The sequence below is a fragment of the Babylonia areolata genome, chromosome 1 (assembly GCF_041734735.1).
Source record: "Babylonia areolata isolate BAREFJ2019XMU chromosome 1, ASM4173473v1, whole genome shotgun sequence".
In the NCBI taxonomy this organism is placed as follows: domain Eukaryota; kingdom Metazoa; phylum Mollusca; class Gastropoda; order Neogastropoda; family Buccinidae; genus Babylonia; species Babylonia areolata.
This window is the reverse complement of record NC_134876.1, coordinates 67821718-67841717: the sequence shown is the minus strand read 5'-3', so window position 1 is coordinate 67841717 and position 20000 is coordinate 67821718. Positions and strand designations below refer to the sequence as shown.

At 41.9% G+C, this 20000-nt stretch overlaps 1 protein-coding gene across 1 annotated transcript in view; it reads left to right on the top strand.

Annotated features, from left to right (window-relative positions):
- The window catches only part of LOC143287004 (coiled-coil domain-containing protein 141-like), a 76287-nt gene that overhangs the window by 14327 nt on the left and 41960 nt on the right, over positions 1-20000 (top strand). Inside the window, exons 5-17 of the mRNA XM_076595046.1 lie at positions 131-221; positions 765-863; positions 2158-2271; positions 4619-4802; positions 5697-5929; positions 6291-6413; positions 6892-7083; positions 8053-8167; positions 9967-10208; positions 11578-11700; positions 12407-12598; positions 13442-13629; positions 15316-15958. Of these exons, the coding sequence (XP_076451161.1) occupies positions 131-221; positions 765-863; positions 2158-2271; positions 4619-4802; positions 5697-5929; positions 6291-6413; positions 6892-7083; positions 8053-8167; positions 9967-10208; positions 11578-11700; positions 12407-12598; positions 13442-13629; positions 15316-15958 (2539 nt within the window). The remainder of the gene's footprint in view (positions 1-130; positions 222-764; positions 864-2157; positions 2272-4618; positions 4803-5696; positions 5930-6290; positions 6414-6891; positions 7084-8052; positions 8168-9966; positions 10209-11577; positions 11701-12406; positions 12599-13441; positions 13630-15315; positions 15959-20000) is intronic.

Here is a 20000-nt window from a genome sequence, read left to right as displayed (position 1 = left end):
ACGTTCTGTTTATTTCTTTTCTTTGTTGTACAGGGGAATGGGAAGAAGCAAAATGTGACTGGTTTCATTCATGATGCTTTGCGGGCAGATGACCTGACAGTATGTAGATGACTACATGGCATTGTTTCAGTGAGGAGTCCAAAAAACGAGGTGTGACTGTTCTGATTGACAGCCGAGATGGATCCTGGGGCAACCTCAGTTTTGTCTACGGGTGTTTGATGGTGAGCATCATCACTCTGCCGCCATTACAATAAAAACAATGACAACAACACATGAACAACAACAACAAAACCACAACCACCTCCAAGTTATGAATAAGATCCTGATGATTTGCACAGAATATACATCATTGTCAGGCACTGTATGGATGTGTGGTTTCTGGTGTCTGTATTTCACCCCACAGACTGTTTACAAACAATTGCATGAAAGTATTGTCATGAGTATCACATTACATGAAAATTGTTTCATCATGAACAGTATATTGAGAACAGTTTTGGGATATGTGCATTGTGTGTGGGGTGTTGTGTTGTGGACAGTTCAGTGTGATGATTCATTTAGATTGTGAGACTGACTAATGTGGCACTGGTTTCACCAGTGTTGGATTATTACTTATAAGATATTTCATTGTTAATTACATTGCTTTATATGCATTATGCACCAAATGTTAGTTCAGCTATGTAGAAACCTTTTCATAAATCTGGTAAATGTGTGTGTGTGCTTGTGCATGTGTGTATGTGTGTGTGTGTGTGTTTGCACAAATACAGCAAGCGTTGTCAGGCTACCTGAAGCAGGTGGTTGTCGTACAATGGGAAGATGCCCGCCGTCACAGCATACGTCTGGATAACCTGCCCCCTGATCTACAGGTAGGAGTTCTCTCCCTGCTTTCTCATCTCTCTCTCTCTCTTTCTCTCACACACACACACACTCTCTCTCTCTCAAACTTTTATATTTCTGTTCATTGATTTGAAGATCAAGGAAGACTTGCTTCTGAATATTTTTTGGTTTTCTCAGAGGTTTTTTCTTTCTTATCTTTGATCGATGTTACCAATACTCTTTTTGTGTGGAATCATAGACCAAACTGGTGAAACAAACTGTAAATGGAGATCTGTCTTATAAACCTAAAATTTCATCCATATTCAGGTCGTGCTCTGTACCTGGTCCGAAAGCAGCTTATGCTCTGGCTGGCTGTCTCAGTGCTTTTAGTATTCTTGTAGAACCCCCTCTGTTTTTTCACATCACAGTCATGTTCCATTGAGTTTCATTACACTACAGTCATGGTCTTTTAAGTTTTATTACACCGCAGTGGTTCATTGATGTTTATGACATCACAGTCGAAGTCCATCAAGTTTTATTTTAACAGAATCATGGGCCATTAAGTTTGATAACATCACACAGTCCAGGCTCATGGTGTTCTGTTATGTCAGAGTCATGGCCCATTGAGTTTTATTGCATCGCAGTCATGGCCCACAGAGTTTTATTACATCACAGTCATGGCCCACAGAGTTTTATTACATTACAGTCATGTTCCATTGATTTCTATTACATCTTAGTCATTTTCATTACATGTTTCTCCTTTTTAATTGTGTTGTATTATTAAGAATATACAGTCATGGTCCATTGAATTTTATTACACCAGCCATGGTCCATGGAGTTTTATTAACAACACAATCATGGTCCATGGAATTTGATTACACCAGTCATGGTATGTGGAGTTTAATTACATCACAGTCATGCTCCATGGACTTTTATTACATCACAGTCATAGTCCATTGAGGTTTTTTTTTATATCACAGTCATGGTCCATGGAGTTTATTACATCACAGTCATGAACCATGGAGTTTTATTACATCACTGTCATGGTCCATGGAGTTTTATCACATCACAATCATGGTCCATCAAATTTTATTACATCACAGTCATGGTCCATGGAGTTTTATTACACCACACTCATGGTCTGTTCAGTTCAGTAAAAATGATGTCATGGCCCATGAAATTTTATAACATCACAGTCCTGGTCCATGGAGTTTTATTACATTACAGACATAGTCCATGGAATTCTATTGCATCACAATCATGGTACACTTTTGTTTCATTACATTATAGTCATGGTCCATTATGTTGTATCACATTCATGGTCAGGGTGTGTTATGTTTTCAGCCACAGCATGTGATGCTGGAGCAGCTGCAGGCGTTCATTGACCCCAACCAGCTGACTGAGGACCTGGGGGGGAGTCTGCAGTACAGCCACAGCAGCTGGCTGCACAACCGTCTGGTAAGTTGTCCACCCTGCTTTCAGCTCTTACATGGTCAGGACCTGGGTACCACTGCAGCTGGCTATGTAACTGCATGGGTGAATGTGTTGGTGTTGAATTGTGTCAGCAATGACTGAAGATATTGTGTGTGTGTTAGTGTAGAATTGTGTTAGCAAGGTCTGAAGATGCTGTGCTGTGTTGGTGTAGAAATGTGTATAGCAAGGGCTGAGGATGGTGTGTGTATGTGTGTGTGTGTGTGTGTGTGCACACGCATGCGTGTGTTGGTGTAGAACTGTGTGTAGCAAGGGCTTTAAGATGCTGTGCGTGTTGGTGAAGAATTGTGTCAGCAAAGACTGTAGTTAGTGTGTGTGTGTGTCTTGGTGTAGAATTGTGTGTAGCAAGGGCTTAGGATGCGGTGTGTATGTGTGTGTGTGTGTGTGGGCGTGCTAGTGTAGATCTTTTTGTAGGAAGGACTTGAAATGGTGTGTATATTGGAATAGAACTGTGTGTAGCAAGGGCTGAAAATGTGTGTATAGGCTCAGATTGCTATGTAGCAAGGACTGAGGATGGTGTGTGTGTGTGTGTGTTAGTGTAGAATTGTATGTAGGAAGGGTTGTAGATGGTGTGTGTTGGTGTAGAACTGAGTCAGCAAAGACTGAAGATTGTCTGTGTGTTGGTTTAGAACTGTGTGTAACAAAGGCTGAAGATGGTGTATGTGTTGGTGTAGAACTAGTGCGGCAAGGACTGAGGATGGCATGTGTTTTAGTATGGAATTGTGTCAACAAGGACTGATGATGTTGTGTGTGTCTGAGTGTGGAATTGTGTCAGCAAGGACTGATGATGGTGTGTGTGTCTGAGTGTGGAATTGTGTCAGCAAGGACAGGGTGTGGAATTGTGTCAGCAAGGACTGATAATGGTGTGTGTGTCTGATTGTGGAATTGTGTCAGCAAGGACTGATGATGGTGTGGTGTCAGGGTGTGGAATGTGTCAGCAAGGACTGATGATGGTGTGTGTGTCTGAGTGTGGAATTGTGTCAGCAAGGACTGAGGATGGTGTGTGTCGGTGTGGAATTATGTCAGCAAGGACTGAGGATGGTGTGTGTGTCAGGGTGTGGAATTGTGTCAGCAAGGACTGAGGATGGTGTGTGTGTCAGGGTGTGGAATTGTGTCAGCAAGGACTGAGGATGGTGTGTGTGTCAGGGTGTGGAATTGTGTCAGCAAGGACTGATGATGGTGTGTGTGTCTGAGTGTGGAATTGTGTCAGCAAGGACTGAGGATGGTGTGTGTGTCAGGGTGTGGAATTGTGTCAGCAAGGACTGAGGATGGTGTGTGTGTGTGTCAGGGTATGGAATTGTCTCAGCAAGGACTGATGATAGTGTGTGTCAGGGTGTGGAATTGTGTCAGCAAGGACTGAGGATGGTGTGTGTGTGTGTGTCAGGGTATGGAATTGTGTCAGCAAGGACTGATGATGGTGTGTGTCAGGGTGTGGAATTGTGTCAGCAAGGACTGAGGATGGTGTGTGTGTGTGTCAGGGTGTGGAATTGTGTCAGCAAGGACTGAGGATTATGTGTTGTCAGATGGAATTGTTTGTTCAGCAAGACTGATAAGTTGTTCAGGTGGAATTATGTCAGCAAGACTGAGGATGGTGTGTTTGTGTCAGAGTGTGAATTGTGTCACAAGAATGATGATGGTGTGTTGTGTCTGAGTGTGGAATTGTGCAGCAAGACTGAGATGGTTTGTCTGATGTGGAATTGTGCCACAAGGACTGATGATTGTTGTGTGCAGAGTGTGAATATCAGCAGACTGAGGATGGTGTGTTGTCAGAGGTGTGGAATTGTGTCAGCAAGGACTGATGATTGTGTGTGTGTCTGAGTGTGGAATTCTGTCAGCAAGGACTGGGGATGGTTGTGTAAGGGTGTGGAATTGTGTCAGCAAGGACTGAGGATGGTTGTGTAAGGGTGTGGAATTGTGTCAGCAAGGACTGAGGATGGTGTGTGTCTGAGTGTGGAATTGTGTCAGCAAGGACTGGGGATGGTTGTGTCAGGGTGTGGAATTATGTCAGCAAGGACTGAGGATGGTGTGTGTCAGGGTGTGGAATTATGTCAGCAAGGACTGAGGATGGTGTGTGTGTGTCAGGGTGTGGAATTGTGTCAGCAAGGACTGAGGATTGTGTGTGTGTCAGGGTGTGGAATTGTGTCAGCAAGGACTGAGGATGGTGTATGTGTCAGGGTGTGGAATTGTGTCAGCAAGGACTGAGGATTGTGTGTGTGTCAGGGTGTGGAATTATGTCAGCAAGGACTGAGGATGGTGTGTGTGTGTCAGGGTGTGGAATTGTGTCAGCAAGGACTGAGGATGGTGTGTGTGTCAGGGTGTGGAGCGGTTTCTGAAGGAGGCGCAGTCCATGGTGCAACACCTGGACACGGAAGAGCAGCACATCCAGCAGACCTACCAGCATGGCCTTGACCCCCAGACCAGCCCCATCGAGGCCCTGCGACAGCACCGCCACTTCCAGAACTCTGTCATGACTGGACCCACCCTCATCATACGCCAAGGTCAGGGTCACCACACACCTCAAACATCACCGTTACTGTCATCATACACAAGGTCATTGTTACCATGTGGGTCATATGCCAAAGTCACAGTCATCACAAATCATACTGTCAATGTCACTGTCACAATACTCCTTACTCCCCTTTGTAGCCATGTAAAAGTACAAAACTTCAATGTATTAGATTCTGGGGTGATGGTCTTTTGATAGTCCCTTTCAACTACTTTAAAGTTTCTATTGATTACCCTTGATATATTGTTGGATGTTGTGCAATGTATGACTTCCAGTGATTTATTTTTATGTAAGCTTTCAGTATTATGAGATAAACAGAGATGCCAACTGTTACAATTTTGCCATATTTTGTTACGCTCAATCGCAGTTTGTTCCGACATTACACCAAGGTCAAAATTGTTCTGACAAATTCATTTTTCACTATGTAGCATGGTCACATACTGTCCTGTTGTAACATTACCCAGATGCTCTAGACCTGTCGATCACGAGGCCAGGGCAGTCACTACTAACCTTGGTCTCACGTGATGATGCTCAGCTAATCGCATGCATGTTTACATTGAAACAGCATTGAATGGTCCAATCAGCTTAATTGTTTGCCTGAACAAGAGAAATCGTGGCAAAATCAAGTTGCGTCTTGGTCAAACAGCGTCTGTGCCCAGTGGTTTAAGCTATGGAGTGTTTGTATGCCTTGTAAATAAAACATACGTTTGCTGATGTGACTTGGAGTCCAAGTGTTCCTACCAAATTGAAAATGTTCCTGCCAAATTTCCCGATTGTTCCTACAAACACTTGACAGGGGTTGGCATCTCTGGATAAATATAGCCTGGCATGTCACAGTTGAATATTGTTGCATCGTTGTTATCATGATGCTGCATCCTGTGTGCAGGCCATGAGGTCCTCAGCCAGCTTCAGCAGTCGGTGCTGGGGAGGGGCGGGGGGCGTGGCGGGGAGGAGGAACCGATGCCAACACTGGACACGCTGGAGTCACAGAAAACAGTGAAGCGTGTCATTCAGTACCTGGAGCAGCGGGTGGACACCTTGCATGATGCTCTGGACATGCGTGACAAAACGCTCAACCTGGCCTTCCACTTCAACGACTGGAAGCGCAATGTCAAGACTGTGAGTGGGCACACACATTGTGTTTGATACTGATTGTTTGCTTGCCTCTAAAACAGCTATTATTCTGAAGTGGTTGGTTACCTCTAAAACAACAGTTATTATCCTGAAGTGGGTGGTTACCTCTAAAACAACAATTATTATTCTGAAGTGGGTAGTTATCTCCAAAACAATTATCATTCTGAAGCGGTGGTTACCTTTATAACAACAATTATTATTCTGAAGCAGTGGTTACTTCTAAAGGGACTGTTGTCATCCTGATAAGCTGTTGTGTCACAGGTGACAACAAATGTCTACAGGGATTTGCTGCTGTGTCACAGATGAAGACTGACATCCTACATGTAATTTGTCATGCTGTTTGCAGGTTGTGGACTGGGTCCTTGGGCCAGGAGAAAAGTTGATGTCCTCCCACACAGACATAGGTGACTCATACGAGTCAGCAGAGGAGTTGCGTCGCCGACATGAAGAACTGGAGATCAAGTGCACTGTGAGTTCACTCCTCAGTTCATTCTTTTTGAATGATGTGATAAATGGAAACTGTATTGACAACAGTGCAGTATAATTTAATGGAAAAGTGAGCAACAAAATGTTCAATAACAAGTGACATTTCTTCTCAAGATGACAAATCTCTTATGGTTCATTCATGGCAATAGTTCTGTCCAGGATTTTAAAGAAAATAACAGGTCTCTTGCGAATTAATACTGTGGTTATTGTCATAAAGATAGGATGTGCATCCCATTAGACTAGTAAACTTGCTACTGAGGTAATGACAGGGATCACATGTTAGATGATCAGATCTGTACTAAATGTTTTCTGATGTGCTGAACTGTGTGGACATATACCAAAGCATGCTGAGAAGTTACACCTAAATGAATAAATATCCAATGATGATTGTGTTCCATACAACACTACCAGACACTGCAATGAAATGTGTTGACCACAAACAACATGATTCTGTGGCTCAGGACACATATGGACAGTATGCTGAGCTGCGTCACACAGCAGATGAGATGTTGTCAGAACGCAGCAACATAAGTGCTGACATCAAGGCAGAAAGGGATTACATGGACACAGTCTGCCGCAGTTTTGCCAACCGTCTGGAACGTCGACGCACTCTTCTCATCACCTCTGTTCGCTTTCATCGCCTGGCTGAAGATGTGAGTTCATAGAGGGGAGCTCTGGCAAAATGAAGTGGTGTATGAAAAGTGAAGACTGCAGAGTAGAGCTGAAGTCTGTGTCTAGTGTCCAATTGTGTGAAGAAGGATGGCTGTAGAGTATAGCTTAACTCAGTGTCTGGTGCCCAATTGTGTGAAGAAGCATGACTGTAGAGTGTAGCTGAACTCAGTGTCTGGTGCCCAATTGTGTGAAGAAGCATGACTGTAGAGTGTAGCTGAACTCAGTGTCTGGTGCCCAATTGTGTGAAGAAGGATGACTGTAGAGTATAGCTGATATCAGTGTCTGGTGCCCAATTGTGTGAAGAAGGATGACTGTAGAGTGTAGCTGAACTCAGCGTCTGGTGCCCATTTGTGTGAAGAAGGATGACTGTAGAGTATAGCTGAACTCAGTGTCTGGTGCCCAATTGTGTGAAGAAGCATGACTGTAGAGTATAGCTGAACTCAGTGTCTGGTGCCCAATTGTGTGAAGAAGCATGACTGTAGAGTGTAGCTGAACTCAGTGTCTGGTGCCCATTTGTGGAGTATAGCTGATATCAGTGTCTGGTGCCCAGTTGCTTGAATGGCGATGACTGTGGAGTATAGCTGAAATCAGTGTCTAGTGCCCAGTTGTGACTAGCACCCAGTTGTGTGAAGAGTGATGAGTGTTGTTTATAGCTAAAATCTGTGTATATATCTAGTGCTATGTTTTAAAGACTTTCCCTCAGGCTGTCAGGTAGGAGTGAATGTTGCTGACTTACAGGTATATCTGAACTCTGATGATCAGTGCTTAGAAAAAATGTATTTAAATTAATCACATGATTTTTATTCAGGACTCCAGTGATCAGTGCTTAAAAAAAGTGTTTATTTACATACTTAAAAAAAAAAAAAAATTCAGGACTCTATTCATTGATCAGATAGGATGGTGTTCCATAATGTGATATGATGACATGGTGTGTTCTGTATTGGTAACAGTTTGGGAATCGACTGGATGACTTGCTGGAGCTGGTCTGTAGTGATGTCGTGGCCAACACGGTGGAGGAAGTGGAGGAGGCTCTACAAATTCTGCAGGAGAAGAGTGATGCCTGTGGTGAGTTGTCCTTCATCATGTCCACAGAACTGTCCTTTCGTGCTGCAATGCATTTTGGATTATGGAGCGTACAAACTCATTTCAGAATACAATCTATTTCATCCATATGTAACTTCACAAGGGGCTTTTAGATGTAGGAGATAGTTTCTGATTCCTAAGAGTTGGCCGTGCCTCTCAGGTCATGAAAGGCTGTGGATTCTTTTAGGCAAGCAGAGAGCTGTTGATATTTTCCTCTATTTCTGAGTGGCTAGCTGAATCATTCTTTCTGTCTCAAAGGCAGCTCTGTGTTTACAAGTGATGTATGCGTGACAGAACATGCTATGGTACATTGATCACAAAACAAGCTGTGGCCTGTGTGTGGATTGACTTTCATGAAGGGCAATTATGTATTTAGTTGTGGTGGTGTGTCATCAGACCCTGATCTTAGTCATGTGCACAAGGACAGCACAGTTTTGATGAATCCATGCAGCTCTCCTAAGGGCACATATTGATGGGGATGATGGGGATGTTGCTATGGAGGTCCATTTAGGTTTGGGATACATGACAAGGCATAGTCTATGATTCCTTTCATTGCATATTCTGGCATATACCAGGCCTGAGAGATACAGGACACCTGCAGTGTTGGTCAGGATGTTTTGGGAACACTCCAAAAGACATATCTGTAAAGCAGATGACTGAACTATGTGATGTGGCCATTGTCGCAATGGACCTGGGAGAGTGCATGTTAAGCTGTACTGTTAATGATGGAAAAAAGCAGCTGGCAGGGAATTTTTTATGGATGCATTTATGCTGTAGTAGTCCCTGCACTCACAACTCCTTCCCCCAGCTGAATTCATTCTGCTGTTGAATTTTGTGAATGAGTTCTTAAATTGGTCTGTTTTGAAGAATGGAATTGCAAAACCTTACTACTGTGTTGTTTGTGTCATGATTTTTATATGTAGCTTGTCTGACAGGGCTTGAACCTGCATCCTTGCAGTCATTAGTCTGTGACACTAATCATTTTGTCACAGAGGCTGGTCTGGGGCATGTTTTCATTATAAAGTGATCTGGTTAGAGTATGAAAAAAGTGGTACCTTGTAGCTGAGAATTATGGAGAAATGAACTTGATGCATGTTGTAGATGCTTGTATTATGAAAACTGATCTTGCATCAGAAAAATATGTATCTTGTTTTCCAGATGTTTATGTTCATGCACTTATTGAATTTTGTTGTAACAATCACAAACTATCAATTGAAATTGGATGTTATCATAATATACCAGGTAATGAAAGATTGTTCCCAAAATGTAATTTGTTAGTAATATGAGATGAATTTCATTTCAACATGAAATGTCCTCATGATAAATTTGCAACATGAATTGATTCCCCAACCCTTTCTTTGTCCTAAGTCATAATTTTTGTAGACTGATGTCTTCTAATTTGAAAAAAAAACCCCACTTTTGCTTTCCATTTCAAAATTTATATAAAGATGACAAATATCTGTTAGAAAGATTCAAAATTTTAAACTTAAGTAATGAGTTTATTCTTTGAAACACTCCTAAGCAATTTTATAGATTGCATAGGTATGCTTTGAACATGTGTATGGATTTTTCGAACTCTGTGTTGTATTCACTACATGAGTTTTGTTAATGCAGTTCAGTTGTTAGATGTTTTTCATGTTTATTTTGTTTTTTTGTTTGTAATCTTCCTCTTGGATCTTATACATAAATTATGTGCATATGTGTATGTTTATATGTGTGTGTGCGAGTGTATATTTTGTTGGATGTATACAGAGGAAACCTGTGTGTATTTTACCATGCAGAAACAGTGTCAGAGCAGACAAACAGTGATGGTCAGAGCCTGTTGGAGGAGATGTCGCGCCCCATCAAGAACGCATTTGGCAAAGACATCACTCCTGACTACGGCCCCCACATCCAGCGCATCAAGCGGATGCTGGAAGAGCTGCAGGAACGCAAGATGCGCTGTGATGAGCTGGCTGACGTCCGCAGGCTCAAACTCCAACAGCTTTTGCAGCTACGCACCTGTGAGCGTGACTGTGACCAGGTGAGTGATTGTGTTGGGACTGTGAGCAGACGGATGAGACTCACATGCCTGCTGTTGTCATGGGGAGGAAGGTGGCAGAATGGTTAAGAGGCTTATATACCAATACAGTGTCCGTGAGGGACTGGGTCCAGTTCCAGGTCTTGCCCTTTCTCCCATGTTTAAATGGAGAATCAAAGTGAGCATCTACCGTAAAATCTGGAATATTAGCCGTAACTTTTCCCCTCATCTATGACCCCTGCAGTTAAAATTATGATGTGGCTTGTTTGTGGATTTTCCTGATGCTGTGGGTTTTCCTGATAACATGTTCAGGTCAAATTATATATTGCCGTCAGTCTCCATTTCATGAATTTGGAGTGAATGAATCTATTATTAGATGTTGGTGCAATATTTGCAGCTTATAAACCTAATGTTTATATGTAAATAAGTTCCTAATTAAAAAACGTTTTGGGGAATGTGGCTTATATTACAGTGCACTCAATAGCCTGATTTTTATGGTAGTTATTTGGATGAGATGGTAAACTGAGGTCCCGTGTGCAGCACACACTTGGCACACTGAAAAAACCCATGACACCAAGAGGGTTATCCTCTGGCAAAATTCTGTAGAAGAAATCTGCTCTGATAGGTACAGAATTATATATGGATACACTCCAGGCCTGTACACAAATTTATATGTATGAACTCAATGCTGAAGTGTGTTTTTATGCTGCTGGTCAGGCATTTGCCTAGCAAATGTAGTGTTGCATATATAGGTATGTCTGAATGCAGGGATGTCTCATTGAGAAACTGTAACTGAAACTGTTATCATGTTACTGTTGACAGCAGTCCCAGGAGCCAGCAGTGTTGTGACAGTTTCTGGACTGATTAATGTCAGTCTTTGTCAATTTCTGGCCCATGCTCTTTGTTGATTGCACTTTTTACTCCAGATGATATCCAAAAGTAACATCATTGAAAACAAAACAAAAATAACCACTTTTGTTTATATGTAAGTTTGCATGTCCGTGCACAGGGCATTTATGCACAACATTGGTAGGAAGACATGGGTTTCAGATAATGAGATGGTAGATAAGAATGATCTGATACTGCTGTAACTTTATGCCAGCAGATAGATATGATGGAGTTGTTATGTAACAATGATGCAGCACATTTTTTTGTGTATGTGTGTGTTTGTGTGTGTGTGTGTCCATCACAACTTGAGCAACACAGCACCTGGCATCATGAGATAATGTGTTATAATGAGTTGGCAAGTGTGTGTGTGTGTGTGTTGCACAGGCCATGGGTGTGATACAAACACACCACAGTTTGAGCAACACGGTACCTGACTTGCCATGAGATGATATGTGTACTAATGAAGTGTGTGATGTGTGTACAGGCCATCGACTGGATTGAGGAGCTGTGTGAGGTGATGGTGCGTACACACCACAACATGGGCAACACAGCACAGGAGGCTGACGCACTGCAAGAAGACAACCGCAAATTTGAGGCCACTGCCAGTGTGAGTAGGCTCCCATGTGTACACATTAAAGTCATCGCTGGTGTGAGTAGGTTCCCTTGTATATGCATTTTAGGTGACAGCCAGTGTGTGTAGGCTCCATTCTGTTTACATTTTAGGTTACCACTTGTGTGAGTAGGTTCCTTTCTGTACACAATTTAGGTCACCAACAGTATGAGCAAGCTCTCTTGTATACACATTTTAGATCACCACCATTGTGATACTCCATTCTGTTCACATTTTAGGTCAATTGCCAGTGTGGTTAGGCTCCTTTCAGTGCACATTTTAGGTTACAGCCATTATGAGTAGTTTCCCCTCTATACACAATAGATTATTGTTCCCCTTACATATATATTTGAGGCTTCAGTCAGTGTGAGTGGATTCCCTTGTGGTCAGATTATTGAAAAGTAGTTTGTATGACATAATGTTTACATTTGAACAAACGATTATGTTCTAAATCATTATCACAGGAACAGAGCATGCCTTGTGTGGAGAAAATCTGCTGTAGAACATCATATTAAGAGGCTGTGCATGTTTAGGACAAGGTGACTGTCATACTGCATTGAATTTTCACAAAAGATATCTTTGTGTGTACAAAGTATTGTTTATTCATATATAAATATGTTGTTGTTGTTTTTTTAGTGTAAAACATTATGAAGGCAGGAGTGCTTTGAACAGTACCCACAGCAAATGATGGTGCTCTATACAGGGAACCTATGAGTATGGGAAGCAGTTACTGCAAGCAGCCATGGTGTTGCGGCGGTCCCTGCGCTATCCCATGGAACCAAACCACAACCAGTCACGACGTCTGGAAGAAGCCTGGAAACGGTTTTCACAAGGCGTCAGTGAGCGTGCCAATCGTCTGACAGTGTGCTCCTTGTTCTTGACAGCCTCTGACAAGGTAGGCACTGTGTACCTGTCTGTAAATAAATGTGTTTGTAGTTTGAAATAAAAATATATGCATATACACCCACATAAATTCAGTTCCAGGTATAACAAGCAGGTGATTAGACCACACTTTTATTCCCAAGTGGGATACTGTGGAAAAAAAAGACATACACAAATAAATTATGTTAACAGACAGGACCACATCATAAGGGGGATAGACAAGGTAATATCCATCATCAGTGTAGAAGTGAGTTTGTTTGGTCTGTCCTGTCTGTCCAGAAACATCCAGGCATTCAGTGTTCTTCACAGTTCTTGTGATTCAAATTAATCACACAAACTTTCCAGGCAGAGTCAATAGAGAGAGTAGAGTCTTGCTCTCAATATTCTTCACACTGACTGGCCCACTTGTTATGCACCATCTACACTCACTTACCAACCAATCAGCTGAACACTCACATGCAAACTGCATTCAGTGTGGATGCATTCTACATTCACAATTTGCACAGAACAGACTTAACATATGCATATACACATGCTCTATGTACTTGTCTGTGCTTATTCTTGACAATACACTTGGACTGTCATTTGACAGACTGGAAACAAACTGTCCGCTTAAAAGTTTTTCTGTGTGCTTAAATTCTGAAGGTGTGCATGTACATATGTATGTGTGCATGTCTGCATGTCTACATAGTGACTGTTTTGGCATGTGATTTTTTTTATACAAACATAAGTTTGCATGTGCATTCACACATGTGTTCATGTGTATGTGCATGCATGTTTGTGTGTACGTGTGTGTGCATTTGTGTGTGTGCATGTACATGTGTGTTTGTACCTGCGCACACGTGCATGTGGGCAGGTTTTGGATGGAATAGACAAACTGGTTGGGGTGGTGGCAAAGGCACTGGCTGGAGAAATGCCAATGCAGCAGACGGCAAGGAACTACAGTTTGCCCCGCGACCACCTGCACAAGGAGTTCCAGGACACCTGTCAGATGGGACGAGCTCTGCTGGAACGCTTGGCTCTCCCTGTTCTTACCTACCATGGGTCAGTTGTCCACAGTGGTCATTTAGCTTCAGTCAGTTCAGTTGTCTGCAGCCTTACTACGGCTTCTGTTTTTATTGAAAAAAATTTTTTTTTAGGTGTTTACTTCCTCGTTATAAATCAAACTATTAATCATCCATGGACTTAATGTAGCTTCAGTTCATTCAGTTATTCATTGCCTTAATATGAGCTTCAGTCTAGTCTTACGTGATTTATTGTTTAGGAATTATTAGCCTGTTGTATGATTGCTTTTTGGGTCAGTTTCAGTATCATCTGTTTGTATCTTCAAGTAGTGATGGTAAAAGTGTGAACACATAGAAGGCTGTTCCCCAGAACTAGAACAGATGGACACATTGTTTTGTTTTTTTAATGCTCAGCAGTGGGACAAAATACAAACTCAAGCAGAGCAGCTTCCATTCTTAACAAGTGGGTCTTCAACTTCTGCAACATTGAACAGTTGACTATACACAAAAATAGAATGCCACTAACTGTGGAAATAGGTCCCTGTAGGTGATGGTTTGTTCAGTTGTTGATTTCTTTTAGCAAACACAGACACTGGCCATGTGAAGTATATGGTGGAAAGACCACGTTATTCACCAGGAACTTTAATCCTGAGTGTTAAGGCAGTCGTTTTATTGCTTGCCTCCCTTCAGTCTTTTGGCCAATGTCAAGTCAACCCAAACTGGGGGCTTTCAGCTTGGGTCAGGCTGTACAGCTTGGCTGTGCCTTCTTTTGTATGGAACTGTATGTTCATTATTCAGCCATGTTTGCCTGCAGACTGCTGTGAATGGACAGTGAGAGCACAAGGATTTCATGGTGGTGTGCCAGTCAGTGCAGCTTGCTCAGACTGGCATGGAAAACAGCACACTGACTGAAGCCAGGCTGACAGCCTGGTCGCCTTTGTCTGTGCCCTGTAGCTTGGAATCAGTATGAGCCCTCACATCCATTTCTCGTCTGTGATGAAGTATTTCTACCTGGAGTTGTTTCTCTGTCAGTGAGATAGCAGAATTGACTGACACTGTGATTGGAGCAGTGACAATGACACAGGGCCGGCAGTGCTGACTGAGGGAGGAAATGACCACCCATCCACTGTCCAGATACACCGTTCTGTCACTGATGAAAAAGTGTCGCTCTTACCGTTTTCCTTCTTTTTGCTTTCTTTATCTTGTGCATCAAAACTATTGACTCATTCCTTTGAAATGAGCACTTGTCAGATGCTTGTTGTTGAAAAGGGGGAAGAACTGTTGTCAGGAGATGGTGCAGGTTTTAAGTAAGGGTTGTCTTGCTTAGACATGGGCAGGCCTCTGACAAAACCTGCCAGTGTTTACTTCTGGTGTTGGAGTTCATTGCAGTACTTTGTTTTCTTTTTCATTTCAGAACAGACTGTCTGTCCAGGGACATTGTATATCAGTGGACTAAATCACATAGTCTAGGCAGACTCCTTAACAGTCTGCCTATTGAGGCATGTCATATTCTACTACCTGAAATAATTGCATCTGTCTTATCATATATATATATATATATATATATATATATATATATATATATATATATATATATGTATGTGTATATATGTAGCTAAGCGCTCAGCTGGCTACAACAACCATAGTTCAACTCACAGTATATGCCGTGAAGCGGATGACAGTTTCATGATATCATTGTAACCAGATGTTCATGGTTTTGTGACAGAAACGAGAAACGAATGAGCATTGATGAAGAAGGAGCATCAGAAACAATCAAGGGCCGCCTGCGGAAACTAGACAGAAAGATGGCAGAAGCAGAGCATTACTGGGAGGAGCTGCACAAAGCCCTGTCTGACCCCAACTACCAGCCTCCCTCACAGCCCATCTTTCCCCGACGACAGCCGTCGGAGAGGAGCAAGGTGCCTCGCACCAAAGGCAAGAGATCCGCTGAAGCCGAGGAACGTCGCCGCAGAAGTGACCCTCTCGGCTTCTCCAGACGCAGGGCAGGCAGTTCACGCTCCCTGAACCAAGATGAAAACATTGAACGTCCAGTGCGTAGAGGTCAGGGGTTAGTGTCAGGTGAAGCAGAAGGTGGTGGTGGTGGTTCACAGGACGGAAGCAGTGCAGCATCACCACCCCTCTCTCCCCAAGAGAACAGTGTGATGGAGAAAGGAACAGCAGTGCTGTCCCAGGCATCCGCCCCACAAACAGCCAGCCTGTCCCGTGCTGTGCCCCTTGATACAGGGCCGGTCTATGAGAACCAGTTTGTGGGGGCAGAGTCTGCACCTCCACCTCCACCTCCACCAACTGCTGCTAATGGCAATAATTTTGCTGCTTCTGATGATGATCTAATGCAACAGCTACAACAGGTAAGGGGCAAATGTGTGTTGATCTAACTCCATTCTGTTCAACACTTGATCTGATTCTGTTAGAATAATTAATGACCTTATTGAACCACATTACCATCATGTAAGACTAAAAGTTATCTTCCACTGAGTAATCTGCTCATACTGTAAGACAAATGGGTAATATGCCATCAGTCCACTGGGTCATCCTGAAAGACAGATGGTCATTTTCCTTTGGTCCTTTGGGTCATCCTGTAAGACAAAGGGTCCATTGGGTCATCTGGCATGGCAGATTGGTCACATTCCTTTCAGTCATCCTGCTAGACACATGTATACATTCCATAGGGTCACTCTTTGAAATAAATGGATTGTATTCAGTCGGGTCACTCTGGAAGACAAATGGGTCACGTTCTATTTAGTCATCCTGTTGGAACAATTTTGTCACAGTCCTATTGGTAATTCTGCAAAGTAGTTGGGTCAGTTTACACATATGGGTTGCTCATCAGTCATATCACCAGCTCATTTAGACTTGACATTGATCTGGACTCAAATGGGACACTTGTTACACAATGGGATCATTACTTTTTCTAGGCTGCTTCCTCAGACAAACTGGTCACTCCATCAGACAAAATTGTCACTCTGTCAAGCAAACGAGTCTCCCATCTAACAAAGGGTCCACTGTATCAGACAAATAGGTCTTCATCAGACAGAAGTGTCACTCTGTCAAGCAAATGAGTCTCCCATCTAACAAAGGGTCCACTGTATCAGACAAATAGGTCTTCATCAGACAGAAGTGTCACTCAAGCAAATGAGTCACCCATCTAACAAAGGGTCCACTGTGTCAGACAAATAGGTCTTCATCAGACAGAAGTGTCACTCTGTCAAGCAAATGAGTCACCCATCTAACAAAGGGTCCACTGTGTCAGACAAATAGGTCTTCATCAGACAGAAGTGTCACTCTGTCAAGCAAATGAGTCACCCATCTAACAAAGGGTCCACTGTGTCAGACAAATAGGTCCTCATCAGACAAATGGGTCCGAAAAAATGGGTCACTCAATGAATGGAAAACTCCATCAGATAAATGAGCCACTCCAAACAAATAGGACATTCTATCAGACAAATGGGTCGGGTCACTCCATCAAACAAATTGCCCTCTATATCAAACAAATATGAGACTTTATTGGAAAATGGGATATTTCCTGAGAAATAATGGGTGACTTCCTCAGGCAAATAGGTAATTTCATCAGGCAAATAGATTATCAGACATTGTGTTGCTCATCGAATGAATAGATTACTTCCTCAGGCAAATAGATAATTTCATCAGGCAAATAGATTATCAGACATTGTGTTGCTCATCGAATGAATAGATTGCTTCCTCAGACAAATGGGTCATTGCATCAGAGAAATTTGTCGCTATTATCAGACTAGTGGATTTCTCCAGGCAAATGTGTCATCACATTGGACAAAACAACTCATTCCATCAGACAAATGGATTACTCCAGACAAACTGGTCAACACATTAGACAAAACAACTCACTCCATCATACAAATGGATTACTGCAGACAAATGGCTCGCCACATAAGACAAAACAAATCACTCCATCAGACAAATGGATCATTAAAAAATGAAAAGACAAGTGGATCATGCCGTTAAATGGTGGAACAATGTGGTAGACAAATGAGTCACTCAGCAGACAAATAAGTCATGACAAGACAGACGGGTCACTCCATTTGTGAATGAATGTGTTGATGACTGAAAGATGTATTTAAAAATCTTAAAAAAGATTAATCTGTTCTTTCTTCTGTGTAGCCACCCTCTGAATAGATACATTGTTTTCTGCACACACATGCACACACACACACACGGACACACACACACACGCACACACACACACACACACACACACACCAAGAATACTTATGCCTTTGACCCTTGTTGGGGCATGGAGGATATGAAGTAACATCACTGATTTTGGAATCAAATAGTTTTTTGGAATGAAATGAATTTGAAGACCTGCAAATTTGAGGCATTCCATGATAAAATAAAAATTCTCAGTTCCATACATATCACAGTTACACATACATAATTTATAACATTTGTGACTGCTGCACATGAACTATATTATTATTAATGACAAGATGCAACTATTTGGAAGATTAAAATGTGCCTCTCTTTTCCAGGATTAGTTTCAAATTTTCTTAGTGAACATCTGTTAATATTTTCCAAACTGTTATGCCACACCCAAATGTAACTATTTTGCAGTTCAAACACACACACATGCACACACGCACACACACACACACACACACACACACTGGAAAATGACTTTTCCTGAAACCATTCCATTTCAGCAGGGCAGTTTGACACTGGCTGCTGGCATCGTTTAGAATTAAGAGAACTCTCTCTCTCTCTCTCTCTCTCTCTCTCTCATTATCTCACAATGCTGTATAAACAAAACATTCCATTCTCTTTCTCTCTCTCTCTCTCGTTCTCTCTCTCTCACCCTATTCCATCTGTCTGCGCTGAATAGATAAAAGAACACAGAGTGAAATCGGCATAGAAACAATGACTTAACTGTGCTTCATTTCCAAAAGCTATCTTTGCTATTTCAGTCTTGGAATCAGTGAGGACAAAAGTGAATTGTTTTTTGTCGATTTGGAACGCATGCAGTCAATGTTGTCAGCAGGTAATTAGTCTAATTCTAACACATGTGTGTGTTTTCTCCACACACAGACAGCTCAGTTTTCTACTGAATAATAAGAACAAAATGATGCTGATAATTATCAGCAATGCAACAACGCACAGTAGTATTTCAGTGTTTATTCCCAGTGACAGCACTAGCTTTTTAATACATCTGTCACTTCAGAAACAAGTACCCAGAACTTCAGTGAAAGGACAGCACCAAGAGTGAAAATGCCACAGAATTGGTGTATCATGATTTAAACTTCTTTTTTTTTTTTTTTTAATTGTTCAAAGACTTAGAGGGACAAGTTCGTTTATTTATTTATAGTCAGTTCACCTATGATGATGATTTTAGATTGAGTTAGAGGGACAAGGAGAAGACAATCACAGACAGTATTGCTGAGTAACCCTGGTAGTGATAAGGGGGGATTATGCTGCTGGTCAGGCATCTGCTTGGCAGATGTGGTGTAGCGTATATGGATTTGTCCGAACGCAGTGACACCTCCTTGAGCTACTGAAACTGAAACTGAAACGGACTATACACATGATAGAAAATAAACGCAACAGTTTTATGATTGTCTTAAACACAGCTGTAAGTGACTGACTGAACAAAAACATAATCATGTTGGCAGTACAGAATTCCATATATCTATATTCTTCCCCATTTTTTTCCCCTCCTATCTCTATTTTGATTGAGGTTTCTTCCAATAATTGAAGTAATTATTCCTGATTTTCATACAGTCCAGGCCAAGTAGCAGACATGACCATGTTTTGTCCATTGTAACCATTAGCGCAGTACAGCTCTTTTAGCTCTGCCATGCCGAAATTAACTAAAGCAAACATACTTTAACAATTTCTGTTGACCATTGTTGACAGTTCTTTCTGTTTTACAAATAAATCATGATGAGTTTCTTCAGTGATGGACCACAGCATGAAAGACAATTTTTGACACAGAATCCATTGTTGCACTCAAGTCTATAGTTATATTATATGTTAGTTTGTATCGGAAAATATTTAAAAATTGAAATGTTTCCATCCTTGTAATTTCGTTATGGTGAAGATAGCATTGAATAGTTATGGTACAAAACAGAAAGTTATGAATATATCTGTCTAGCGCTGAATCATTCACACTGTTCATGGCAGTCTGGACTTTAGAACACTGGCATGTAGAGTCATTGAGTACAGGCTGCACTGTAATTACATAATATGCAGAAGGCTAAATGAATTTCATTTTGGAATCTGGTTTCACTGCTACAAACCATGTTTGTGTTTCTGTAAACTATTAGGACAAGCGGCACTGTATACAGTGTGTTATTTACATAATTACATGACTTAGTCCGTCAAAAGACAGAATTGGACTGTCTCAAGTTGTAGACAGGTGTT